The sequence below is a fragment of the Pelophylax lessonae genome (genome assembly GCF_965119305.1).
Source record: "Pelophylax lessonae genome assembly, chromosome: 8".
NCBI lineage: Eukaryota > Metazoa > Chordata > Amphibia > Anura > Ranidae > Pelophylax > Pelophylax lessonae.
The window spans coordinates 196,366,482-196,389,041 of record NC_138775.1 but is presented as its reverse complement, the minus strand read 5'-3'; the positions used below and the strand labels follow the sequence as shown (position 1 = coordinate 196,389,041).

Here is a 22,560-nt window from a genome sequence, read left to right as displayed (position 1 = left end):
TCATCTGCCTGATCTATAGGACTACCTCCTGCCTGTTTATGTATCAGTCAACCAAATGCAGACTTTATGGTTTGATTGGTTGGCTGATACATAATTAGACAGGAATTGGTCCTATAGATCAGGCTGAAAAAGGGGGTTCCTTGCTTCCCAAAATACGTTACAGACCACTGATGTTAGCTGAAGGGATAGAGCATACTAAAGAGCCAGTCACGTAACAACCAGTTTCCATGCTGTCTCAAGGTCCTACCCGCCTAGCAGTCTCTTCCTTCCTCCGTACGCCAGGGCAGGAGGCAGCGGTATGAAGAGACTGTCTTCTCTGGTGTATGTGTGTTTGGCTTCTATGCTCCCATGGCCTTTTATTTTTGTGAGTGCGTCTGGCATTTTTTATTAAAACTACATTATAACTACTACACTACAGTACAGAGACTGTTTACACTGTTCCCTTTTCAGTTTTCCTTTAACTATCCTTGGAGCCCCCACTTTTCTTCCTTTGGAATTGGCTCCGCTCCTTCCATCTTCATAATGTTGTAGTAGATCATTGTGTATTTAAATAGGACTATGTCTGCCTTACCAGTTCTTTATGATATATTATTTTTATCTATACATATTTTTTATTCATTTACATATAATTATATTGTCCAAGTATGTTAGCCTAAGCACCAAAAAATACTTTTTTATATAAAGATCTGGAAAGGACCTTCGAATATAACAGGTTGCCGCTTTTATCACCAAGCCCCTTTAAACATGACTATACTCAGTCTATATAAACTGCTTGTACAATCTCCTTTAGATCTACCATCAACTATGTAACACAAGAGCTTGTCTGATATTATGCTGATTAAATTAATTGTTTAGGTTCAGCCTCATATTACAAAGTTTGGTAAATCTAAAGGAGATTGCATATTTTATGACCAGCTTTAAAATAGCTTTAAGGTAATTTTTTTTTTAAAGGTATAATAGATATTTGTATCTCTTCAAATGTAATATATATATTTCTTGATCTCTAAAGCAAGTCTTTGGTTCTCCAATGTTATATACAGTAGATGCTTTAGCATGATCCACATCTTCTGAGTCTCCAGTAGAAGGTCCACTCTACCCATAAATATTTTAGTTTTGAAGGGTTATTGATGAGTTTTATTACATTGTGGCATAGGTGTGCGCAGCCTATTGCATTCGGGTGTGCACTCCAAAGCTCAAACACAGGGAAGGGGCTCGTAAATGACTTATTTACAGGCCCCTTACCCTACTTATCCTTAAACATCCCCCTGTGTGTGCCCTCAGCAGCAGCTGGTTGGAGAGAAAAGGAGGAAATCTGGCTGCACTGCGGCGGGGTGGGGAGCCATGGTAGTAGGGGTAATCTGTGCTGTACAGGGTGATTATGGTGTGCCCAGGCACAGTACAAAAAGTTAGCCACTGCCCCTATCTCAAACTGGCCTTTGCAGCAAGGAGCATTGGAGGGCAACATATGTAAAAAAAAGGCCAAGGAAAATTCCAAGCTCTACTTACTGACCAGCCTGCGACCATACAAATTGACCTGTCTAGCATTTTGTGTTAGAAACAGGGGTGTAGTCTGCACACATTGCACAGGCACACCCTGTGTGCACGCCTATGCATTGTGGTTTCTAATATCTCTCAGATACAAAATGACGTGGTTATTGCAAAGCCAAAAGATGGTATTACTAACTCTGATGGATTCTCCATAAAGCAGAATAACCAAATAGCTGGGAAATTCATCTTCAAGACGATGTTATCTTTACTTTGGCCTCAAGAATGGATATATGTCAGCACACGGAATGATTTACTAAGGCTGACCATACACGTTCAATTTTCTTGTACAATTTTCCTTTAGATTTACCACAACCATATAATATGAGGTCAAAACTAAACAACGTTCAATTGTATTCAATTAGGCAGGCCTTTGCACTACATAGTTTAAGGTAAATCTAAAGGAAAATAGTACAAGAAAATTGAACATGTATGGTCAGCCTAATGCCCCGTACACACCCGTCGATAATTGGCCATGAATTTTCAGCCAATGTCCGATCGGCCAATTTTCGGCTTGTTAGTATGATGCTTCCGGACTTTTCGGCCGAAAAAAATCTGGTGTGCAGGCTATAAAATTTTTGTTGGCCGTCAACACAACGGACGATTTTCCTTCAGTCAATACAGATTTCGGCAGACAAAAATCTGATGAGCAAGACTGGGCATGCTCAGAGAAGAAAAAACACACGGAAAGTAAACCAGCACATGACATCACTTCTGAAGTAGATTTTTGTTGGCTGAGAAAATTTGTGTGCAGTCTAGGCACATTCCAACCAACAAAACACCACTCTGGACAAAAGTCGGACGATCGGTCGGCCGATAATCGTTGCGTGTGTACGAGGCATTAGACTGGAGAGTGCAACATTTGGTGCAGCTGTGCATGATAGCCAATCAGTTTCTAAATTCAGCTTGTTCAATTAAGCATTGACAACAAACCTGGAAGTTGATTGGTTTCTATGCACAGCTGCACTAGTCATTCAAACCACAAAAATATTTGTTTTAATTGGTGATGGTCTTTATCTATGGGGTCACTACTCAACCACCTAAAATTATTATTATTATACAGAATTTATATAGTGCCAACAGCTAATGCAGGGCTTTGCAACATACAATGCGCTACAATTGTTGCCTGGGCACCTCCCCCACCTCACTGCCTGAAACAGAAGACTGTACGTTTTGGCCTATGATTTCTGGTTAACCCAAGCAAAAAAAAGTAGCCAATGTAGGCATTTCCACTTTGATTGGTATACAATTCCTACTAACAAACAGGGACCGATGAGAATATTCATTTAAAAAATGTAATTATTATTGTGTACGTGGAGTTCATTTGTTGAACATGTATACAAGGCTGCTATCTCAACAAACCATTTGATTTTAAATATTCACATCTTTTTTTTTTTTTTTTTTTTTTTAATTCTGTCAAAACAGAAGAAACTGCAAAATAACTGATGTCAATACTCCTTAAGTCCTGAAGCAGAACAAAGTACGCAAAGATTACACATGGCTCACGCTGAGCAGTCAATGCACCTTGCAGAGAACTGACAGTTCGGCCACTTTAATATTTTAGGCATTAGCAAAGGTCTGAACCATACTGTTCTTGGAAGTGGCCTTCCTAGAATCTCTTTGTACTTTTGTACTTTGCCAGAATAACATTTAGTTGACAGAAGGTGAGGGGGGAAAACTAGTGATATTGGATAGCTTTACTCTTGAACCTGGAAACCAAAAGCAGAAATTTAGCAAGCTGACAATAGCTCCAGCAGAGCTGAGATCTGGGCATACTCTGTATTAGAATATCAGTTGTCATCTCACCTCAGGCCAACACCATCAGTTAAACATTGACGTAAGCTAATAAAAAGGTATTTAATCCAGCATTAGTTTATGGGGAAAGAAATCCACAATAAATTCACAATAGCTAAAATATGGATACCGTAAAGATCTATGCTAGCTAAATCTAGCCAGACAAAGCAGATCAAAACCCTAACTGGAAAGCATTGTGTTTGCTAAAGGCCTAGGTTTTGTATTTACTGAAGGTAAATAGGCTGTTCACTTTGCTTGGTAATGTTCACTTTGCAAGCTTAGTAAATGAGGTAAATTACTTCCATCATCCAATCAAATGCAAGCACAAATTCATTGCTTGCATGTTTGATTGAGTATTCTTTCAAAGCTAATTTTTACCAGTAACAAATGGAAAATTTCCTTACAAAGTGAAAATTCCCTTGTGAACAAACTATTTATATTCAGTAAATCAACTACATGCTTAAAGTTAAATTCTGAAGTGGTTCTAAAGCCTAAGGCCCCTTTCACACAGGTTTTTTCCGATCAGGTCCGCCTGTCAGTTTTTCAGGCGGACCTGATCGGACGCTCCATGCCCTTCTATGGAGCAGCGAAAGTCAGCAGTGACATGTCTGTGGACACCCGCTGCTATCCAATCCGATCCTGTCCGTGAAATCCAGACGGATGGTAACCCTATTTGCCATCCATCTGGAGGAGCGGTTTGGATTGTATAAAAATGGACAGGCAGTCAGTTTTCATCCGATCTCCTATAGAGAAGAGCAGGGGGTCTGACAGGTCCATCTCAGCACAGTGAGTGGAGACATTTGCCTGCTCAGTGGGGATCGGAGGATCGATCCCCCCGCTGAGCAAAACAGAGTCTGCCAGGGGAAAAGCCCATGTGAAAGGACCCTAAAGGTTTTTTTTACCATAATGCATTCTATGCTTTAAGGTAAAAAACCTTTTGTCTTACAGGATCCCCCCTCACCCCTATTATACTTACTTGAGCCCGATCCAGTACTTTGCATGAGAGCAGTGGCTCTCTCTCTCTTCTTACGGCAGATTGATAGCAGTGGAAGCTAATCAAAATCTGGGAGGAGGGAGCCACACTTGCTGAAGAAGAGGAGCCAGGAGCGCAGGCGCAGGACCCCAGAAGAGGAGAATCAGGCTGCTCTGTGCAAACCCATTGCACAAAGCAGGTATATATAACATGTTTAATATTTTATTTTTTAAAAAAAAGCTTTACAACCACTTTAACTAGCCTTAAAAGTGTCCTCTCCCTCATCCTAAGACCTATGTAACTAACCAGTGTAAGAAAGATGTATATACTAACCTATTTTTGGCCATTCCAGTCCGATCACATGATCTCCTGTATCTGCCTGCAGAAGCTGCATGGGAGAGGAAGGAAGGCTCCAACAAAGGCTAATAGACTCTGGAGCTGTGACATCACCCATCGGCTTCAATGGCCCATCCATTGTCAGCGCTCCCTCCTTTTCCCTGCAGTTACACTGGCTTACACAGGGGAGACAGATCACATGACGAGCTGAAAATAAGTAAGTATTAATATTTTTCCTACACAGGTTATTTAGCATAGGTGTTAGGAGGGGGTTGGGGACAGTTTTAAGGCACGTTAGGTGTATAGAACTCCTCTTTATTTTTCATTCTTTCACAATTTGCATTCTTTTTTTGCATCTCGGTCCTGCACACCTCCTCCAGCCTTTTTTAGACACTGCCTTCCTATATTAACTCATTCTAGCTTCACTGCACATCATTGCTCTGGATCAGGTCTTGACAGTGAAAATTGTGAAATATGCATGGACAACATGTGTTGGCATGGCTATTTGATAAGATAAGGTGCCAATGCAGGAGCACCATTATGAGAATTGTAACTCAAAAACAACAAGTGCATAACTAAGGACCCTCATGGAAGGATAACCAGGTTTTCTTTCAATGAAAGTTGCAGATTTTAAAAAAGACTGAAAAACTGAAATTACATTAACATAACAAAGCTGGTCAACCATGAATTTTGGGGTTAATGGATCACTAAATTGTCAGTTCTTTCAAAATAGTGATTTCAGTTTGAAAAAGAAGGCAATTCACCCTACAACCTGGGCCAGCGTGTAGGGCAGCAGACATTTTACATGACATTTTAAATATTTTGTTTACTTCTTCTGTACTTTTAGTCTTTTGTGGCTAAATTGAGCAAGTGGAGGGAGTGCCGTGGGTGTTAAAAATAATCAGGTGGTCTAAACAGTTGTTATAGGAAGACTTATACCATCTCGCCATCTGGGAGGACCAAATTTATGTTACAAACAGATCCCAAAGTTAGATGTTGTCATTACATGTAGAATGCATTGAAAAAGTATTCATACACTTTGAAATGTTCCACATTTTGTCATGTTACAACCAAAAATGTAAATTTATTATATTGGGATTTTATGTGACAGACCAACATAAAGAGGCACATAATTGCGAACTAGAAGGAAAATGATAAATGGTTTTCAACATTTTTTACAAATAAATATGTGAAAAGTGTGGCATGCATTTGTATTCAGCCCCCTTTACTCTGATACCCCTAACTAAAAGCTAGTGGAACTAATTGCCTTCAGAAGTCACCTAACTAGTAAATAGAGTCCACCTGTGAAACACATCAGACAGGTTAGGGATAAAGTTGTGGAGAATTTTAAAGCAGGGTTAGGTTATAAAAAAAATATCCCAAGCTTTGATCTGAAAATGGAAAGAGTATGGCAAAACTGCGAACCTACCAAGACATGGCCGTCCACCTAAACTGACAGGCTGGCTAAGGAGAGCATTAATCAGAGAAGCAGCCAAGAGGCCCATGGTAACTCTGGAGAAGATTCAGAGATCCACAGCTCCGTGGGGAGAATCTGTCCACAGGACAACTATTAGTCGTGCACTCTACAAATCCGGTCTTTATGGAAGAGTGGCAAGAAGAAAGCCATTGTTGAAAGAAAACCATAAGAAGTAAATTTTTTAGTTTGTGAGAAGCCATGTGAGGACACAGCTATTATGTGGAAGAAGGTTCTCTGGTCAGATGAAAGCCAAATTGAACTTTTTGGCCTAAAAGCAAAAGGCTGTGTGGCTGAAAACTAACACTGCACATAACCCTAAACACGCCATCCCCACCTTGAAACATGGTGGTGGCAGCATCATGTTGTGGGGATGCTTTTCTTCAGCAGGGACAAGGAAGCTGGTCAGAGTTGATGGGAAGATGAAAGGAACCAAATACAGGGCAATCTTAGAAGAAAACCTGTTAGAGTCTGCAAAAGACTTCCAGCGGGACAACAACCCTAAACATATAGCCAGAGCTACAATGGAATGGTTTAGATCAAAGCATATTCATGAGTTAGAACGGCCCAGTCAAAGTCCAGACCTAAATCCAATTGAGAATCTGTGGCGAGACTTGAAAACTGATGTTCACAGATGCTCTCCATCCAATGACAGAGCTTGAGCTATTTTGCAAAGAAGAATGGGCAGAAATTTCACTCTCCAGATGTGCAAAGCTGGTAGAGACATACCCAAAAAAACCTGCAGGTGTAAATGCAATGAAAGGTGGTTCTACAGAGTATTGACTCAGGGGGCTGAATACAAATGCACGCCACACTTTTCACATATTTATTTGTTAAAACTTTTTTGAAAACCATTTATAATTTTCCTTCCACTTCACAATTATGTGCCAGTTTGTGTTGGTCTATATAACATAAAATCCCAATAAAATAAATTTACGTTTTTGGTTGACAAAATGTAGAACATTTCAAGGGGTATGAATACTTTTTTGAAGCACTGTATTAACCTAATGACATGTCCAAAAAAATAAAATATAAATTTTATAGCTTGTTCACACTAATACAGTATTAATATATTAATATTTATTAAAATGTATTTAATTAAATCTCACTATGGGTATTTTGAAAATTCAATATCATTATAATTAAACTAACCTCCACTTATGTGACCTCTGAACCCCTAAGCACTATTGGGGGTCCGCATATTACCTGTGCCGTGGGTGCTTACTCTATTTCCCCTTGTATTAGAATATCGTTCGTTTCTTTTGTTATTTATTTTAACCAAAGGGAATGGCAGAATAACTCCTTCAGATTGATATATCTGTCGGTTTCTTTGAAATCTTGCAGTAGCATGAAATTCATATGAATAGGAGTATTTTTTACTCTGTAAAAGATATTTGTAAATATAGCGTCGTGGCTCTATGGACCAACCCCGCTGTCTCATAGCGAAAAAGATGTGTTAAACAAAGACAAGCACGCCCCCCCATTTCCTGTGTGAAACTGTGGGCGGAAACACTATTACGTGCATTACAGGCTTGGGCGGAAATGATGTCAGAGTGCATTTTGCGTGAGTTCTCGCGAGATCGTGATGAACTTGATGTCCGGGCGGAAGTTGATGCCGTGGCATGTATCTCACGGGATTTCCCGCGGTCTCTTACACGATCTGGCACTCTACAAAAGGGGACACCGGGAGCTAGTCTGGAGAGCTATCTCTCCAATCCACGGACGAATACGTAGTCGGACTGTTAGCGAACTGAGGACTAACAACAGTGAGTACTTATACAACTCGGGGGATATAGGTCAAGTTCACCTTCAAGGCTCCTAACAGAGGATTCCTGTCTTAGTTTTCTTACAGGGGAAGAATACTATCAGTCCCAAATTTAGACCTGCTTACCCCTACTTTTGAAGAGCAATAATATAGCAAAATGTAAGTACTTATCAGCATAGGTCAGCGATAGCAATGATTATGCCTAGATATTCAACAGACCAGATAATTTATATTCCTTTACCCTCTATAGGAAACAAAGGTCCTAGAGGCTTTTCTAGCCTCTGGAGGGGACAAAATTCCTACCTATATAAGGTCTTCTAACATACACGTTACTATCCAGATTTTCCATCTGATCTGAATGGCTGGGTAAGACTCAATTATATATCAACACATGAGAACAGGTTGCTTCCTTCCTCCTCCTTTTTGTACACTCTTTATCTATATCTTTTCATAATAGACAGTACTCTCCTAGGCTTGGACATCTGTGAGGGCTTTTTACCTCCCCTTTGCAATACCTTGATTTTATCTCCATGAGACAACACAATAGGTGAGTGCTGCATATGCACTTTTCCTTAAAGCCATAAAAGAATAACTTTTTTGCCTTCTGTGAAGTCAACTAAATTATACACTCACTGTCTTCAGGTCTTAAAACTCACAAGTAATAGTCTATACCTGACTCCAGCTTTCAGTTTTGGGATAATTGATGTGCCTCCTGGGAAAGGTTTCAGGTGATGCAGGCTTAACAGGTATGTGTCATGTTTGAACCTGGAATGCCATCTGGGGATTATATATGTGGAGACACGGGGTGTTGAGAGATGTATGTTTAACATCAATAAGAAATGTCACAAATGCATAGGTTCTCCATATGAATTGATGCTATTATCAACATAATATATATTTGTTTGTGTACTGTTGGACTTATTAACTTATACTCAATCATACTCCCCTCTTTAGGAGTGGATACAAAGATCCCTGAGGAAGATCTGCACTTGATAAACTTCGAAACGCGTTGGATTTTAATCACACTCCTATTACAGTATCATGTTGATCATATATTTATAAAGTTATGAATTTGTGAATGTTTGACAATTTTTGATGTAGTCACATGGTCCAACATTATTTGTTAAATATTCATCAATATATTATGCAGGAATCATTTCCAACTTTGGGAATCAAATAAATCTAATTAATTTTAAAATAATCTTGTTAAAGTAAACTTATTGTTACCTTTAAAGTCCCACCCACACAAGGGGGTTTTTCTTCTATACCGTTTTGGGATTATGGTAACCCACTACCTACAGGTTCTTTACATACTGTGTATGTACAGTATTAATATGTTACTTTTCTTTGTCCACTGCACAACTTCAAGGTTTAGAGCAAATTCACTAGATATAAGAGACGTTATCATTTGTGCAAATAGCCAGATTTTTTTATGCTGTTTAAATGACCTGGTCTTGTAGATAAAAGAGACTAGGCAGGCAGCCTGTGGCTCTATGATTATGACTATTAGAGATGTTCTATAAAGATGGAAGGACATGCTGGGGCTTGTTGTTCTACAGCATCTGGGAAAACTACACACTGCTTTTTGGCCCTACCCTGACTGATCATCAAAAACATTTCTTGAAATTAGCAGAAAAATTATACAGTAGCTAAAAACAGATGGATCATATGCAGAGCAGAGTTCAGCACATTTAAATTATATCTTGTTCCAACAATGAAGGATTTTGTATTTGTTGGCACCTGGAAAAAAAAAAAGGATATTCTGCGACCAGTATCAACCGAGTCAATTTTCAGTCTACAAATAGATCAAGGTATTTTGCTGTAAACACATAAGCGTCCAAGCTTTCTAGAGCCAGCAGACATCAGGAAACCACTTATCTGTTTTCAACATGAAGTGGGATTGATTTCGGTCCAAGCCAAAAGGTCAGGGAGAGCACTAACTTTTGCAAGGATCAGAATGATAACATTTGATTTGCTTTGTTTAAAACGGCATGTCCCAAAAGTACAATTGTAGTTCTGCTTGGGTTGTTTATTGTCTTGTTTTGCACTGTTGCCACCTATCAATTTCTTGGTTTTCCGGGACAATTCAGCAGTCTTTTGCAGAGTATTGTATTACGAGGAAAGGGAAGAGGTTGGGAGTTTATGGTGCTTAATGAATGCTGCTATGCAGCAGAGAAAGAATACCCTGATCAACGCAGGAAGAGGGTATCCTGGACGTGAGCATCTTATAACAAATGACTGTTGTTGCTAACACAAGTCCTTTCTGAAAAGGTGTATTGTTAAGCAGGAAATGGGACAGAACAGGATTCAGCATTACCAGGCATAGGAACAGAAAAGAAAAACAGGATAATAATTATGTCCCAAGTTTCATCAATTTAAATAAGACCAGTTAAATAAAAAAAAATAAATAAATAACAATTAAAAAAAAAAGATATAAAGAAAAAAAGATATATATATATATATATATATATATATATATATATACACACACATATATATTATATACACACACTTTTTTTGTAGAAAATCAGAGAAGGGTGGGGTGCCCATTGAGATATGAAGCTTTTACTTTGTAGGGCATCTGTACTATATGTATTATATATATATATATATATATATATTTTTTTTTTTTTTTTTAAATTAAAGTGTATGTGAAAGCAATTTTAGGTTTAGAACCCCTGCCAAGTTTTTATTACCGTCAGTGTCCCTGCTGGGAAGATTTACCCCGTCTAGCTCCCCTTTTTGACGCTTGTAACACCTGAAAACGATGACATAGGGTCAGCCACACATGTCCCATATGGAATTCTTTTGGCATGCATATGCATAGAAAAGTAGTATTTTGGTAAAAGGGGGTTGGATTCAGGATTCTGACCTTCATTTTCCCTAACCCTACCCTTTCTTTGGGACTGGTGGACTATAATAATATAACCCCCTTCACGTCTCATTATTTTCTCCCTTTCCTTCAACGTTATGTGTCCACTTCTGCTTCTCTTCTTCCAGTGTCACCTAGCTCAGGAAGGGGTTTGCAACTGCGTATTTCTTCAGTCATGCTTTATTGTACACAACAGAGAAGACACTGAAAGGCCCCTTTCATACGAATGGTTATATTTCAGCTTTTAGCAGCGGAAAGAGAAACTTATTTACTGCAGCTAAATGCAGACAATGCATCCCTATGGCCACGTTCACACACTGAGTTTAGCAACGTTTTCATAACATACAGTTTTGTGCATTTAGGAAAAATAAAGTCGACAGCGTCCAGGAACGATGTACCGCAGCTATCTGTATATAAACGCAGGTAATCGCAGTACAAATAAAAAATAAGTAAACAGTTGCTATACAAAAGGCAAGAATTTACTATTGCAACTAAACACAGCCGCCTGTAAACGCATGTAATCACACATAATCGCAATGTACAAAATGTGAATAATCTTTGTGCCAGGAGTGTTGGAATTTCAAAATAACAAAACATGCTTTTACCAACGGCACAACAACCGCCCATGTGAAAGGGGCCAAATAGTTTGTCTATAGCAGGGGTCTTCTAACTATGGCCCTTCAGTTGTTCAGGAACTACAATTCCCATCATGCCTAGTCATGTCTGTGCTTGTCAGAGTTTTAAGCCCCTTACACACGAGAAGAAATTCCGCCGGGAAATTTCGCCCGACGACCGATCTGCCGATTTTCGGCTTGTTAGTATGGTGCTTCCCACAGCCAACTCCGACTTTTCAGCCGAAAAAATCCTTGTGTGCAGGCATTAAAATCTTTGTCCTCCGTCAAAACACATCCGATTTTCGTCTCATTAGTACAGATTTCGATGGGGAAAAATCTTATGAGCAAGACTAGGCATGCTCAGAGATGAAAGAACACAAAGAAAGCAATCCAACACATGACATCACTTCTGAAGTAGAATTCTGTCGAGCGGGAAAAATCGTGTGCAGTCTAGAGCACATTCCAACCAACAGACACCACTCTGGACAAAAGACGGACGACCGGTCGGCGGAAATTCGTTGCGTGTTAAAGGCTTTACACTACCTCATGGGATGTGTAGTTCCGCAACAGCTGGAGGGCCATAGTTTGATGACCCCTGGTCTATAGTCTTATCTTTATTGAGAGAGCTTTTGTAAAGAACTTGCGAATGCTCACCTGATGTTGTACTTGTTCCATCTCATACATAAAGATAATATAAAAAAGGAGGTTGGATCACTCTCTATTTAAATTCATTTATCTATTTACCTCTCATAAATGAAATACTAGAAATAAGCATGCATGTTTGCCTCATACAGTACATAAACACATTTATCCATTTCTAAAAGATCCCTCTCCTTCTGGTTTTAAAATAGATTGTGTGCAGCATGATCTTGACGGCTAACAAAAGCAAATCTTGAAGGTGTCACCTTTGTGAAGGTTGTACAAATAGGGATCTTTGCTTTGGCACCCACTGGTAGCACATATTACCATGATTTATGTCCATAGCAGAGTTTTCTGCACTGTTAATGACAATTAAGATTTAAAAGGGGTTGAGTCAAGTAGTCAACAGTCTGTGGCAGTCATAATAAAATTCCATGCTGCCCTCCCTCAGTGAGCCTTGTATAAATGAGCAATTATGCTGTACTGTGAAAATGCTGTGGTCAGCAAGAGAAGCAGAGACAAAAATGCGATCCCCATATGATATAACTTAACTATGCATCGCAAGGGTGAAAGAATTTGAACTTAAATATTTGTTTATAGCAATCATGGCATGCGGCCTGGAGAATAAATGATAATTTGCAACACATTCACTTAAATTGTGGCCTGTACAAGAATGCAGTATAGCTAAAGAGTAACTACTCCCGATAAAGATTTATTCTCTTATTAGCAATTTTATATGTACTGTATGTGACTGTACCTGTTTTTTATATTCTGCATATTTTTATTTTATAGCACTGAAAACAGTATTCTGCATTAATGAACAATAAAATAAATGCTTGATCTGACTGGCTCTTATAGACTGTTGCAGTTAGCATATTATCACAGCTTTCTACTAGTATTTATCAATTATGCTTGATGTGGTCTGTTTTTTGCGATCTTTAGAGTCATAATTAGGGATCGGCAAAGCCGATATATCGAGGGCCGATCTGCACTTTCCCCGATACATCCAAATCGGCCACCAAGGTGGCCGATATTACCGATATTTCGGAAAGTGCTTGTACCGTAGTGATGCCTGCAGCTAGACGCACCACCCCGGTACCGGCGTCCATAGCCGACGGTCGGCTGTCTTGTAATGACAACCGATACGTCCCCTCCCACGGCTCGCTTGAGTCTCCCGTCCCACCGGGAGATCCGGGCAACCAGCCTGCACGGCAGCTGAAGACCCAATCAAAGCCGCATTCGGCTCTGATCGGGTCTCCATGCAAAAACCTGGAAGTGATGTCATGACATCACTTCCGGGTACTGTCTGGCGCCAGATTAAAAAAAATGACAGCATTCAAAACAGCCAAACTTGGCGTTTTGAATGCATTTAAGTGAAGAGGAGGGGTTTGGGGTCTTTTAGATCCCCCAGATCCCTCCACAAATGTACCTGTCAAAAAAAAAAAAAAATTAAATATGTACGAAAATATCAGCCCATATCGGCCGATACTGGTATGCATTGACCAAAATATCGGTATCGGCAATGAAAAACTCACTAGTCAAAATAAAAGCTTTTGTTACCCCAACACTTCATATTCCTGATATGTGGCTGCTGTAGCATGTACCTGAATGTGAAAGCATCCTGTTCTCTTTGTATTGCTATCTTTGTGTGAAATCCCTGGTGTTTCTGCCAGTCTCTCTGCTTTCCTATTAAAAACTGACCACACTAAGCAGAACACACTGTGGTCAGCTCTCTGGCTGCGCTGGGAACTCACTGCACTCTCCTTCAATGATCAGACATGTCCTGACACTACTCTCGCTGCACAGCCATTCACTGGGAAGCTCAGTGTGCTGCTACCTCTCCTCCCCCAGCTTGTATGCATCTGAGAACAGAGGGAATGTGATCACATAAAAAAGGGAAAAAGGTATTTATATATATATATATATTTTTTTTTTTTTTTTTTACATCTATACAAAAATGTTTCGCCTTTCATTTCTATTTTAAATTGAATGGGTTGTTTTACAAGGTGATCGTTTACAACACTTTGCACATAACATTGCTGATGCAGAGAAGCACAGTCAACTTTTTTCAATAACGTCAAGCAAAAGTCTGTGCTATGCATGTAGCAGTAGAGGCCCCAGTGTGAATCCCGGTCAGAACACTATCTGCATTGAGATTGCATGTTCTCCCTGTGCTTGCATAACTAACATACTAGCTTTATTCAGGCATAAGGGAATGTACCACAGGAAATATGAAGAATCTGTGATAGGTTATTTAAGAATTTAGAAGTTCATCATCCTGTCCATTTTTTATTTTTTTTTTTCTATCCCCCATTTTACCTTTTATAGAAAGTGTATCTTCAAAAGACATCCTCACCGGCCCAGTGAATCCAGTCTTGTCCTGCTGAAATCTGTCGCCCTGTTGTCACTTGCTGGGTCCTGTGGGGCCATCTTCCATTCCTACGCCATTGGATGCCAGTTGTCTCTCTTGAGTTCTTGCAGTGGGCCCCTGATCACGTTCGGCAAGGACCACCCTTTGCCATTTTTATACTGAATAACTTATATCCATCCAAGTGGACCTGGAGAAGTGTCATCGGGGGCCAGCAGCAAGAACCTAAAGGAGACAGCCTGTGTGTGTCCTGCAGTCTCCTTGGATATGTGATGTGATGAATATGTGATGGGCATTAGTGATGTCGCGAACATAAAATTTAATGTTCGCGAACGGCGAACGCGAACTTCCGCAAATGTTCGCGAACCGGCGAACCGCCATAGACTTCAATAGGCAGGCGAATTTTAAAACCCACAGGGACTCTTTCTGGCCACAATAGTGATGGAAAAGTTGTTTCAAGGGGACTAACGCCTGGACTGTGGCATGCCGGAGGGGGATCCATGGCAAAACTCCCATGGAAAATTACGTAGTTGACGCAGAGTCGGGTTTTAATCCATAAAGGGCATAAATCACCTAACATTCCTAAATTGTTTGGAATAACGTGCTTTAAAACATCCAGTGTGTGTATACGATCAGGTATGATGTTGTATCGATCAGGTAGTGTAAGGGTTACGCCCGCTTCACAGTGACAGACCAAACTCTGACAGACCAAACTCCCCGTTTAACGCACCGCAAACAACCGCGAACAGACCAGAACCGACCAAAATGGGACAGGAACTGGGCTTTAAGGTTTAGGGTTAGGGTTAGGTTTAGTGTTAGGGGATAGGGTTAGGGTTATGGTGAGATACTTAGGGTTAAAGTTAGTAACCCTACCCCTACCCCTCTAACCCTAAGCACTAAAAATAACCCTAACCTTAGCCCTGACCCTAGCCCTGAAGTTTCAGCTCTGTAGCATGTCCGGAACCAGAAAAAAATTACGAATTAGGGTTAGGGGGTTAAGTTTAAGGTTAGAGGGTTAGGGTTAGGATTAGGGTTAGGGCTAGGGTTAGGTTTAGAGTTAGGGTTATTTTTATGGCTAGGCTTAGAGGGTTAGGGTTATGGTTAGAGGGTTAGGGTTAGGTTTAGTGTTAGGGGATAGGGTTAGGGTTACGGTGAGATACTTAGGGTTAGAGTTAGTAACCCTACCCCTACCCCTCTAACCCTAACCCTCTAACCCTAAGCACTAAAAATAACCCTAACCTTAGCCCTAACCCTAGCCCTAACCCTAATTCTATTTTTTTTTCTGGTTCTGGACATGCTACAGAGCTGAAACTTCACAGGTACACTTTTTAGACCCCCCAGACAATAAATCCCAAGAAATTTTTTTTTTAATTTTTTTTTAAATTTTTCCAATAAATGGCTCTCTATCAAAAATGACAATTTTTAAAAAACTTTTTTTTTGTGTGATTTAGTGTCTGGGGGGTCTAAAGTGTACCTGTGCCGTTTCAGCTCTGTAGCATGTCCAGAACCAGAAAATAAGATAATTTTTTAGTAGAGCAGGGATGGTGGGACCCTCCTTTTACACCTATATGATCTTTTTTTTCTGGTTCTGGGCATGCTAGAGAGCTGAAACTTCACAGGTACACTTTTAAGACCCCCCCCCCCCCCGACACTAATCCAAAAAAAGTCATGCCTGCCTTCAAAAATGCCTGATAAATATATAGAAAAGAAATAAATAAAAGCAGACTGATATACCAGCCCTAAAAAGGGCTTTTTGGGGTGCTGTCAGGATGTTGTCCTTACAGCAGGAGTGGACACAGAACACTGGCCTAGCTAATGATTTCCCTATCAATTCAGCAGCAACAGCAGCCCTCTCCCTGCTCTAACTAACACTGCAGCTTCAGAATGAATCTAAGATGGATGCTGCCCTTGCTTTTTTATAGGAGGTGGGAGGGTCTGGGAGGGAGGGTATGCTGATTGGCTGGAATGTGTCTGCTGACTGTGAGGTACAGTGTCAAAGTTTGCTCAATGATGATGTATAGGAGGCGGACCGAACATCGCATATGTTCGCCCGCCGAGGCGAACGCGAACATGCGAAGTTCGCCGGGAACTGTTCGCCGGCAAACAGTTCGGGACATCTCTAATGGGCATATCCAAGGAGGCTGCAAGAACATGGCCAAGTCATTGTCACCTAGGCAAGAATGGAGGTGGGGAGTGGGCTGCAGCAAATAAAAATCAATTTTTTTTTAAATAGTAGAGGAGGGAGGGACGTAGTGGGGAAATGTTTCATTTAGGAGTGAATATCATATATATGAATAAGTAATATCATATATATGAATTATGATTATCATATATATGAATTATATGAATAATTATATGAATAATATATATATAATAATATATATATATATATATATAATAATATCATATATATGCCATATATGAATAAGTGTGAATATCATATAAATGCCATATACAATGTATATACACACAAGTATAAGAAAAAGGATAATAAGAAGCAGGACTTACCCTGTTGAGTGCACTGACTACCTGCTATATATATATATATATATATATATATATATATATATATATATACACACACACACATACATACATACATACATACATACATACATACATACACACACACACACACACACACACACACTACTATATTGTCAAAAGTATTGGGATGCCTGCTTTTACACGTACATGAACTTTAATGGTATCACAGTCTTAGTCCATAGGGTTCAATATTAAGTTGACCCACCTTTTGCAGCTATAACAGCTTCAACTCTTCTGGGAAGGCTGTCCACAAGGTTTAGAAGTGTGTCTATGGGAATGTTAGACCATTCTTCAAGAAGCGCATTTGTGAGGTTAGGCACTGATATTGGACAAGAAGGCCTGGCTCAAAGTCTGTGCTCTAATTCATCCCAAAGGTGTTCTATCGGGTTGAGGTCCGGACTCTGTGCAGGCCAGTCAAGTTCCTCTACACCAAACTCGCTCATTCATGTCTTTATGGATCTTGCTTTGGGCCCTGGTCCAAATCATTTGGTGGAGTATGGTGTGGGGTTGGTTTTTAGGGGTTGAGCTTGGCCCCTTAGTTCCAGTGAAGGTAACTCTAAAGGTGTCAGCATACCAAGACATTTTGGACAATTTCATGCTCCCAACTTCTTGGGAACAGTTTGGGGATGGCCCCTTCCTGTTCCAGCATGACTGCACACCAGTGCACAAAGCAAGGTCCATAAGGACATGGATGAGCGATTTTGGGGTGGAGGAACTTGACTGGCCTGCACAGTCCTGACCTCAAGCCGATAGAACACCTTTAGGAAGAATTAAAGCGGAGACTGCGAGCCAAGCCTTCTCCTCCAACATCAGTGCCTGTCCTCACAAATGCGCTTCTGGAAGAATGGTCAAACATTCCCATAGACACACTCCTAAACCTTGTGGACAGCCTTCCCAGAAAAGTTAAAGTTGTTTTAGCTGTAAAGGGTGGGCCAACTCCATATTAAACCCTACAAACTAAGACTGGGATGCCATTAAAGGGGTTGTAAGGTCAGAAGGATTTTTATCTAAATGCATTCTATGCATTAAGTTAAAAAACCTTCTGTGTGTAGCAGCCCCTCTCAGCCCCCCTAATGCCTACCTGGGTCCCTTCTCGATCCAGGGATGTCCACGACTGTCTCAGCCATCCGGGACTTCCCTCCTTCAGAGAGTAAGCGGGGCCGAACCGCAGCTCCGTATCTGAATAGAAACAGGGAGCTGTGACTCGGCTCAGGTGCCCCCATAGCAAGCTGCTTGCTGTGGGGGCACTGAAAGAGAGGGAGGGGCCAGGAGAGCTGAAGAGGGTCCTGAGAAGAGGAGGATCTGGGTTGCTCTGTGCAAAACCATTACACAGAGGAGGTAAGTATAACATGCACGTTTGTTATTTAAAAAAAAAAAAAAACGAGACTACAATCACTTTAAAGTTTATGCGCGTGTAAAGGCAGGCATCCCAATACTTTTGCTAATATAGTGTGTGTGTGTATACTGTAAATATGCACATATATATATATATATATGACCTTGCATCCATGTATGATTGCATGCATGGTTTTTATGCTAAAGTATATATTATTTTCCAATTGTACCTGAAATGTGGGTTACCTTGTGGGTTTGTGGCTCAGACTACTAAAGCCCATATTCCTGATAAACCCCAAAAAATGTATGTTTGTGTAGAATACATGGGCAACTAGCTGCTGGTTCAGTTGCAAAGGTCTACAGGTCACATCATGCTGTGCCACAGAAGACTACAGGTTAGTTACTTCTGTGCCATATGTACTTCCATTGCATGAGTACAAAGGGAAAGAACCGTGTAAATGGCCCTTTAACTTGGTTTCAGCTGTCCTGTGTGAAGAATTTTTATGTAAACACTGCAGGATGTTCTATCAGTGACAGGATCGCCGGCAGTGATAGTAATGGCAGCCTAAAACAATAGGCCAAGGTATAATATTGTGCTTCCAGGAAACATTGCTGAACAGATTATACTGTAAATCATACATACCTCTTTTTCACTTTGACAGGAGTCTTCCTCTACACATTTCAGATTTATGATATGGACCTCTTGGGGATAACTTATTGTTCTTTTGCTTGCACAGCCAGATAAAACAGTGTAGGTTTCCAGCAAGGCTTGGACGGGGTGAGATTCAGTAACAGGTAACGGCCAACATGGAGCTTGGGGGATAGGACCTAAAGGACATAAAGAGGAAGCGTTACGTGCACTGTTCTTACTGTAAGTACCATCAACACAATACAACATCTCTATCTATGACCTCATTGCAGATTGCAGCTCTGAAGAGTTCAGTAATGAGTCAGCGCCACTAAAATTACACTATTTGCTGTTCATTAACCCACTTCAACCCCGGAAGGTTTTACCCCCTTAATGACAAAGACGATTTTTGTGATACGGCACTGCATTATTTAACTGACAATTGCACGGTCGTGCGACGCTGTACCCAAATACAATTGCTGTCCTTTTTTTTCCACAAATAGAGTCTTCTTTTGGTGGGATTTGATCATGTCTGCGTTTTTTTTTTTTTTTTTTGCGCTATAAACAAAAAAAGGCAACAATTTTGAAAAAAAAAAAACAATATTTTTTAGACCAATATGTATTCTGCTACATGTTTTGGTTTGTGCAAAAGTTATAGCGTCTACAAACTATGGGATATTTTTATGGCATTTTTAATAATTTTTTTTCTACTAGTAATGGCAGCAATCAGCGATTTTTAGCAGGACTGCAGCGGACAAATCAGACACTTACCTGACACTTTTTTTGGGGACCAGTGACATTATTACAGTGCTCAGTGCTAAAAATATGCACTGTTACTGTACTAATGACACTGGCAGGGAAGGGGTTAACAAAGGGTTAAATATGTCCCTAGGGGGGTGCTTGCTAACTGTGTTGGGGATGGTCTGACTGGTTGAAGACAGAGATCTGTGTTCCTGTTTACATAGGCAGTCTGCTTCTCTCAGGAAAGATCCCGGCGTCCGCCGGACTTGCTGTTTGGCTCCCGCTGTGTTCAGCAGGTCGCCGGAAGTGCACGCGCATGCCTTAGGTCAGGAAGAAGATGCGACATAAGACAAAAGGCATAATGAGCTAGTATACTAGCTCATTATGTAATACTTACCTCAGAACGAAGCTGCTCCAGTTGACACGGCTGACATTTTCCCTGGAGTTTCTTCTGGGTTAGTGAGCTCTGGTGCTGTGATCAGCCGGAGCCGCGGTTCACGGCATGGAGCTCAGAAGGAATGGCACCCGTGGCCGTTCCTTCAGAGCGCATGCACCAGTGATGTCACTTGGCTGCATGTAACGTAAATATCTCCTAAACACGTTTAGGAGATACTTTCACTACCTATACCGTGTTTCCTCGAAAAAAAGACAGTGTCTTATATTATTTTTTTCTCCCAAAGATGCGCTAGATCTTATTTTCAGGGGATGTCTTATTTTGCCCCCTCTGATCCTCCTGTGTCATTTTATGGTAAGTGATTCCCCCCAATAATCAGACATTTCCTACCTCAGTCACCAGTGCTCAGTGCCCGACTGTGTGTCCACACACTGTTTCCGCGCGACTCACCGTCAGGGCGGAGCAAGCAGCAGGCAGCAGCGCGGGCTCTCTGATTGTCCTGTCTGCTCCAGCTGTGCTGCGGCCTACAGTGAGCTGCGCGGCGGCGCCCACAGCTACGGTCTAGAGTTACGGTACCGGTAAGCTTCGGGGGGCCTTATGTTCGGGGAAGGCCTTATTATCGGGGATGTCTTATTTTCGTGGGGGATGCCTTATATTTCAGCGAGAGACAAAACTATTAGTAGGTCTTATTTTCGGGGGATGTCTTACTTTCGGGGAAACACGGTAGGTAAGCCTTATTTGCCAATGCCCAGCATTCCACCTGCGATCTGCTGATTGCGGATGCAATGCTTTGCAGGCGCCTAGTAAAAAAAAACAAATAAATGCACATTTATTCACTTGCAAAAAGTTGTACATTTATTCATTTTTTTTAAAGGTGAACTTATCCTTTAAGGCTAGGTTTACATCTGTGCAGTTCTGCGGGCTGCGATTTGTGTAGACACAGCAGCCCATTCATTTGAATGGGCTGGTGTGCCTCCTGAAAAGCAGGGGAAAGGTCCCTGCAGCATTTCAGAAATCACAGCCTGCACGGGAACCACAAGTGCAGTTCAGTTCCCAGTGCGGGTGCGATTTCCAGTGCATGTGGCATCCCATTGGCATTAATGGCACCTGCACACTGCTCCTGCATTTTTCTGTGCCGGTAGTTGCAGCAGTAATCTCTCACACTGATGTGAACCTAGCCTTAGGCCAGCCATAGAGAGCGATTTCCTTTCCTGCACTCACAGGTTGAAGAAAAGAACATTGCTTGATTTCTCCATCAAGACAACGAGTGTTGATGGGGAAATCCCTCCCACGGAGCCATTGTGTTCTCCAGAGGGAGAAAGCCATCTACGCTGGGAGAACACAGTGATTATTGCTAGTGGCTATAACAGCCACTAACAACAATTGCATGTAAAATTTGACAGGCTGGTTCTACCCAACAGTGCTCTGCGCCCCGAGCCCACCCTTTTTTGAAGCCTATTAGAGGCTCTGGCTCTAATCAAGTGCTTAAAAAAAAAAAAAAAACCCTATTGGAGTCCATGCATTCAGTGCCCTGCATGTAGATTAGGGGGCAGGATGCATGGATGGGGGGGCCCAATGGACGGGCCGCCACTGGGATCAGATGAGAACAAACAGGCGGTCCGTTATCATCCAATCTCTTATAGTGGAGAGCGGGGATCTGACAGGTCTATCTCTGCAAAGTAAGCAGAGATGGACCTGTCATCCGCCTGCTCAGCGGGGATCGGCCGATCGATCCCTGCTGAGCAAAACGGACTCCACCGGGCGGAAAGCCCGCGTGAAAGGACCCAAAATGTTAACACTGTATGAATTATTTTATACGTACCCTACAAAAATAAAAAGCATTTAGGTATCAATAGAATTTTTTAGTCTTGACCATAATACGTACTGTATAAAGAGAAAATATATACAAAACCACTACACTTCCTTTAAACAGAGCCATGTATATTTATCAGCACATAGCAATAATAAGTATAAGAACTTTGTCTGTATCTGAACCTACCCGGTTAAAGCTAATGTTCCGGGCACTGTGTGGTAACATTAATGCTCAAAACATATTTCATAGAGTTACCTGACAAAATGTATTTACAATTTCTTTAGAGAAATAGGTCTCTTGCTGAAAGCCATCGGCATCTTTTTTTAACTGCCTCCAAATTACAGGAAAAGATGTGGACAGGATTGATGTATGTGTATATTAAAATGCATAGGGGAAACTCAAGTTTCACTACTGCTTTCTAAGCGATGAGGCATAAAACCCTGCAGAAAAGGAAGATTAAAAATTACAGGAAATATAGGCAAGAAAAAAAAAAGCTAAATATATATATATATATATATATATATATATATATATATATATATATATATATATATATTATATAATATAGTGTGTATATATATATACACACTATATTACCAAAAGTATTGGGATGCCTGCCTTTACACACACGTGTGTGTGTGTGTATATATCTCGATAGATATTGTACGTCCTCGTGTGTTTTTCTAAAGAAAAGGTTGTATCCCCAAAAAAAAAAAACCCTG

The 22,560-nt window shown here is 40.8% G+C and overlaps 1 protein-coding gene and 1 long non-coding RNA gene across 2 annotated transcripts in view; one reads left to right on the top strand and one right to left on the bottom strand.

Annotated features, from left to right (window-relative positions):
- LOC309561492 overlaps positions 1 to 22,560 on the top strand; it is a 465,013-nt gene that overhangs the window by 181,750 nt on the left and 260,703 nt on the right. The gene's annotated exons all lie outside the window — the stretch shown is intronic.
- TGFBR3 (transforming growth factor beta receptor 3) overlaps positions 1 to 22,560 on the bottom strand; it is a 318,385-nt gene that overhangs the window by 175,855 nt on the left and 119,970 nt on the right. The window contains 1 exon segment of the mRNA XM_082264972.1: positions 18,906 to 19,090. Within this exon segment, the coding sequence (XP_082121098.1) occupies positions 18,906 to 19,090 (185 nt within the window).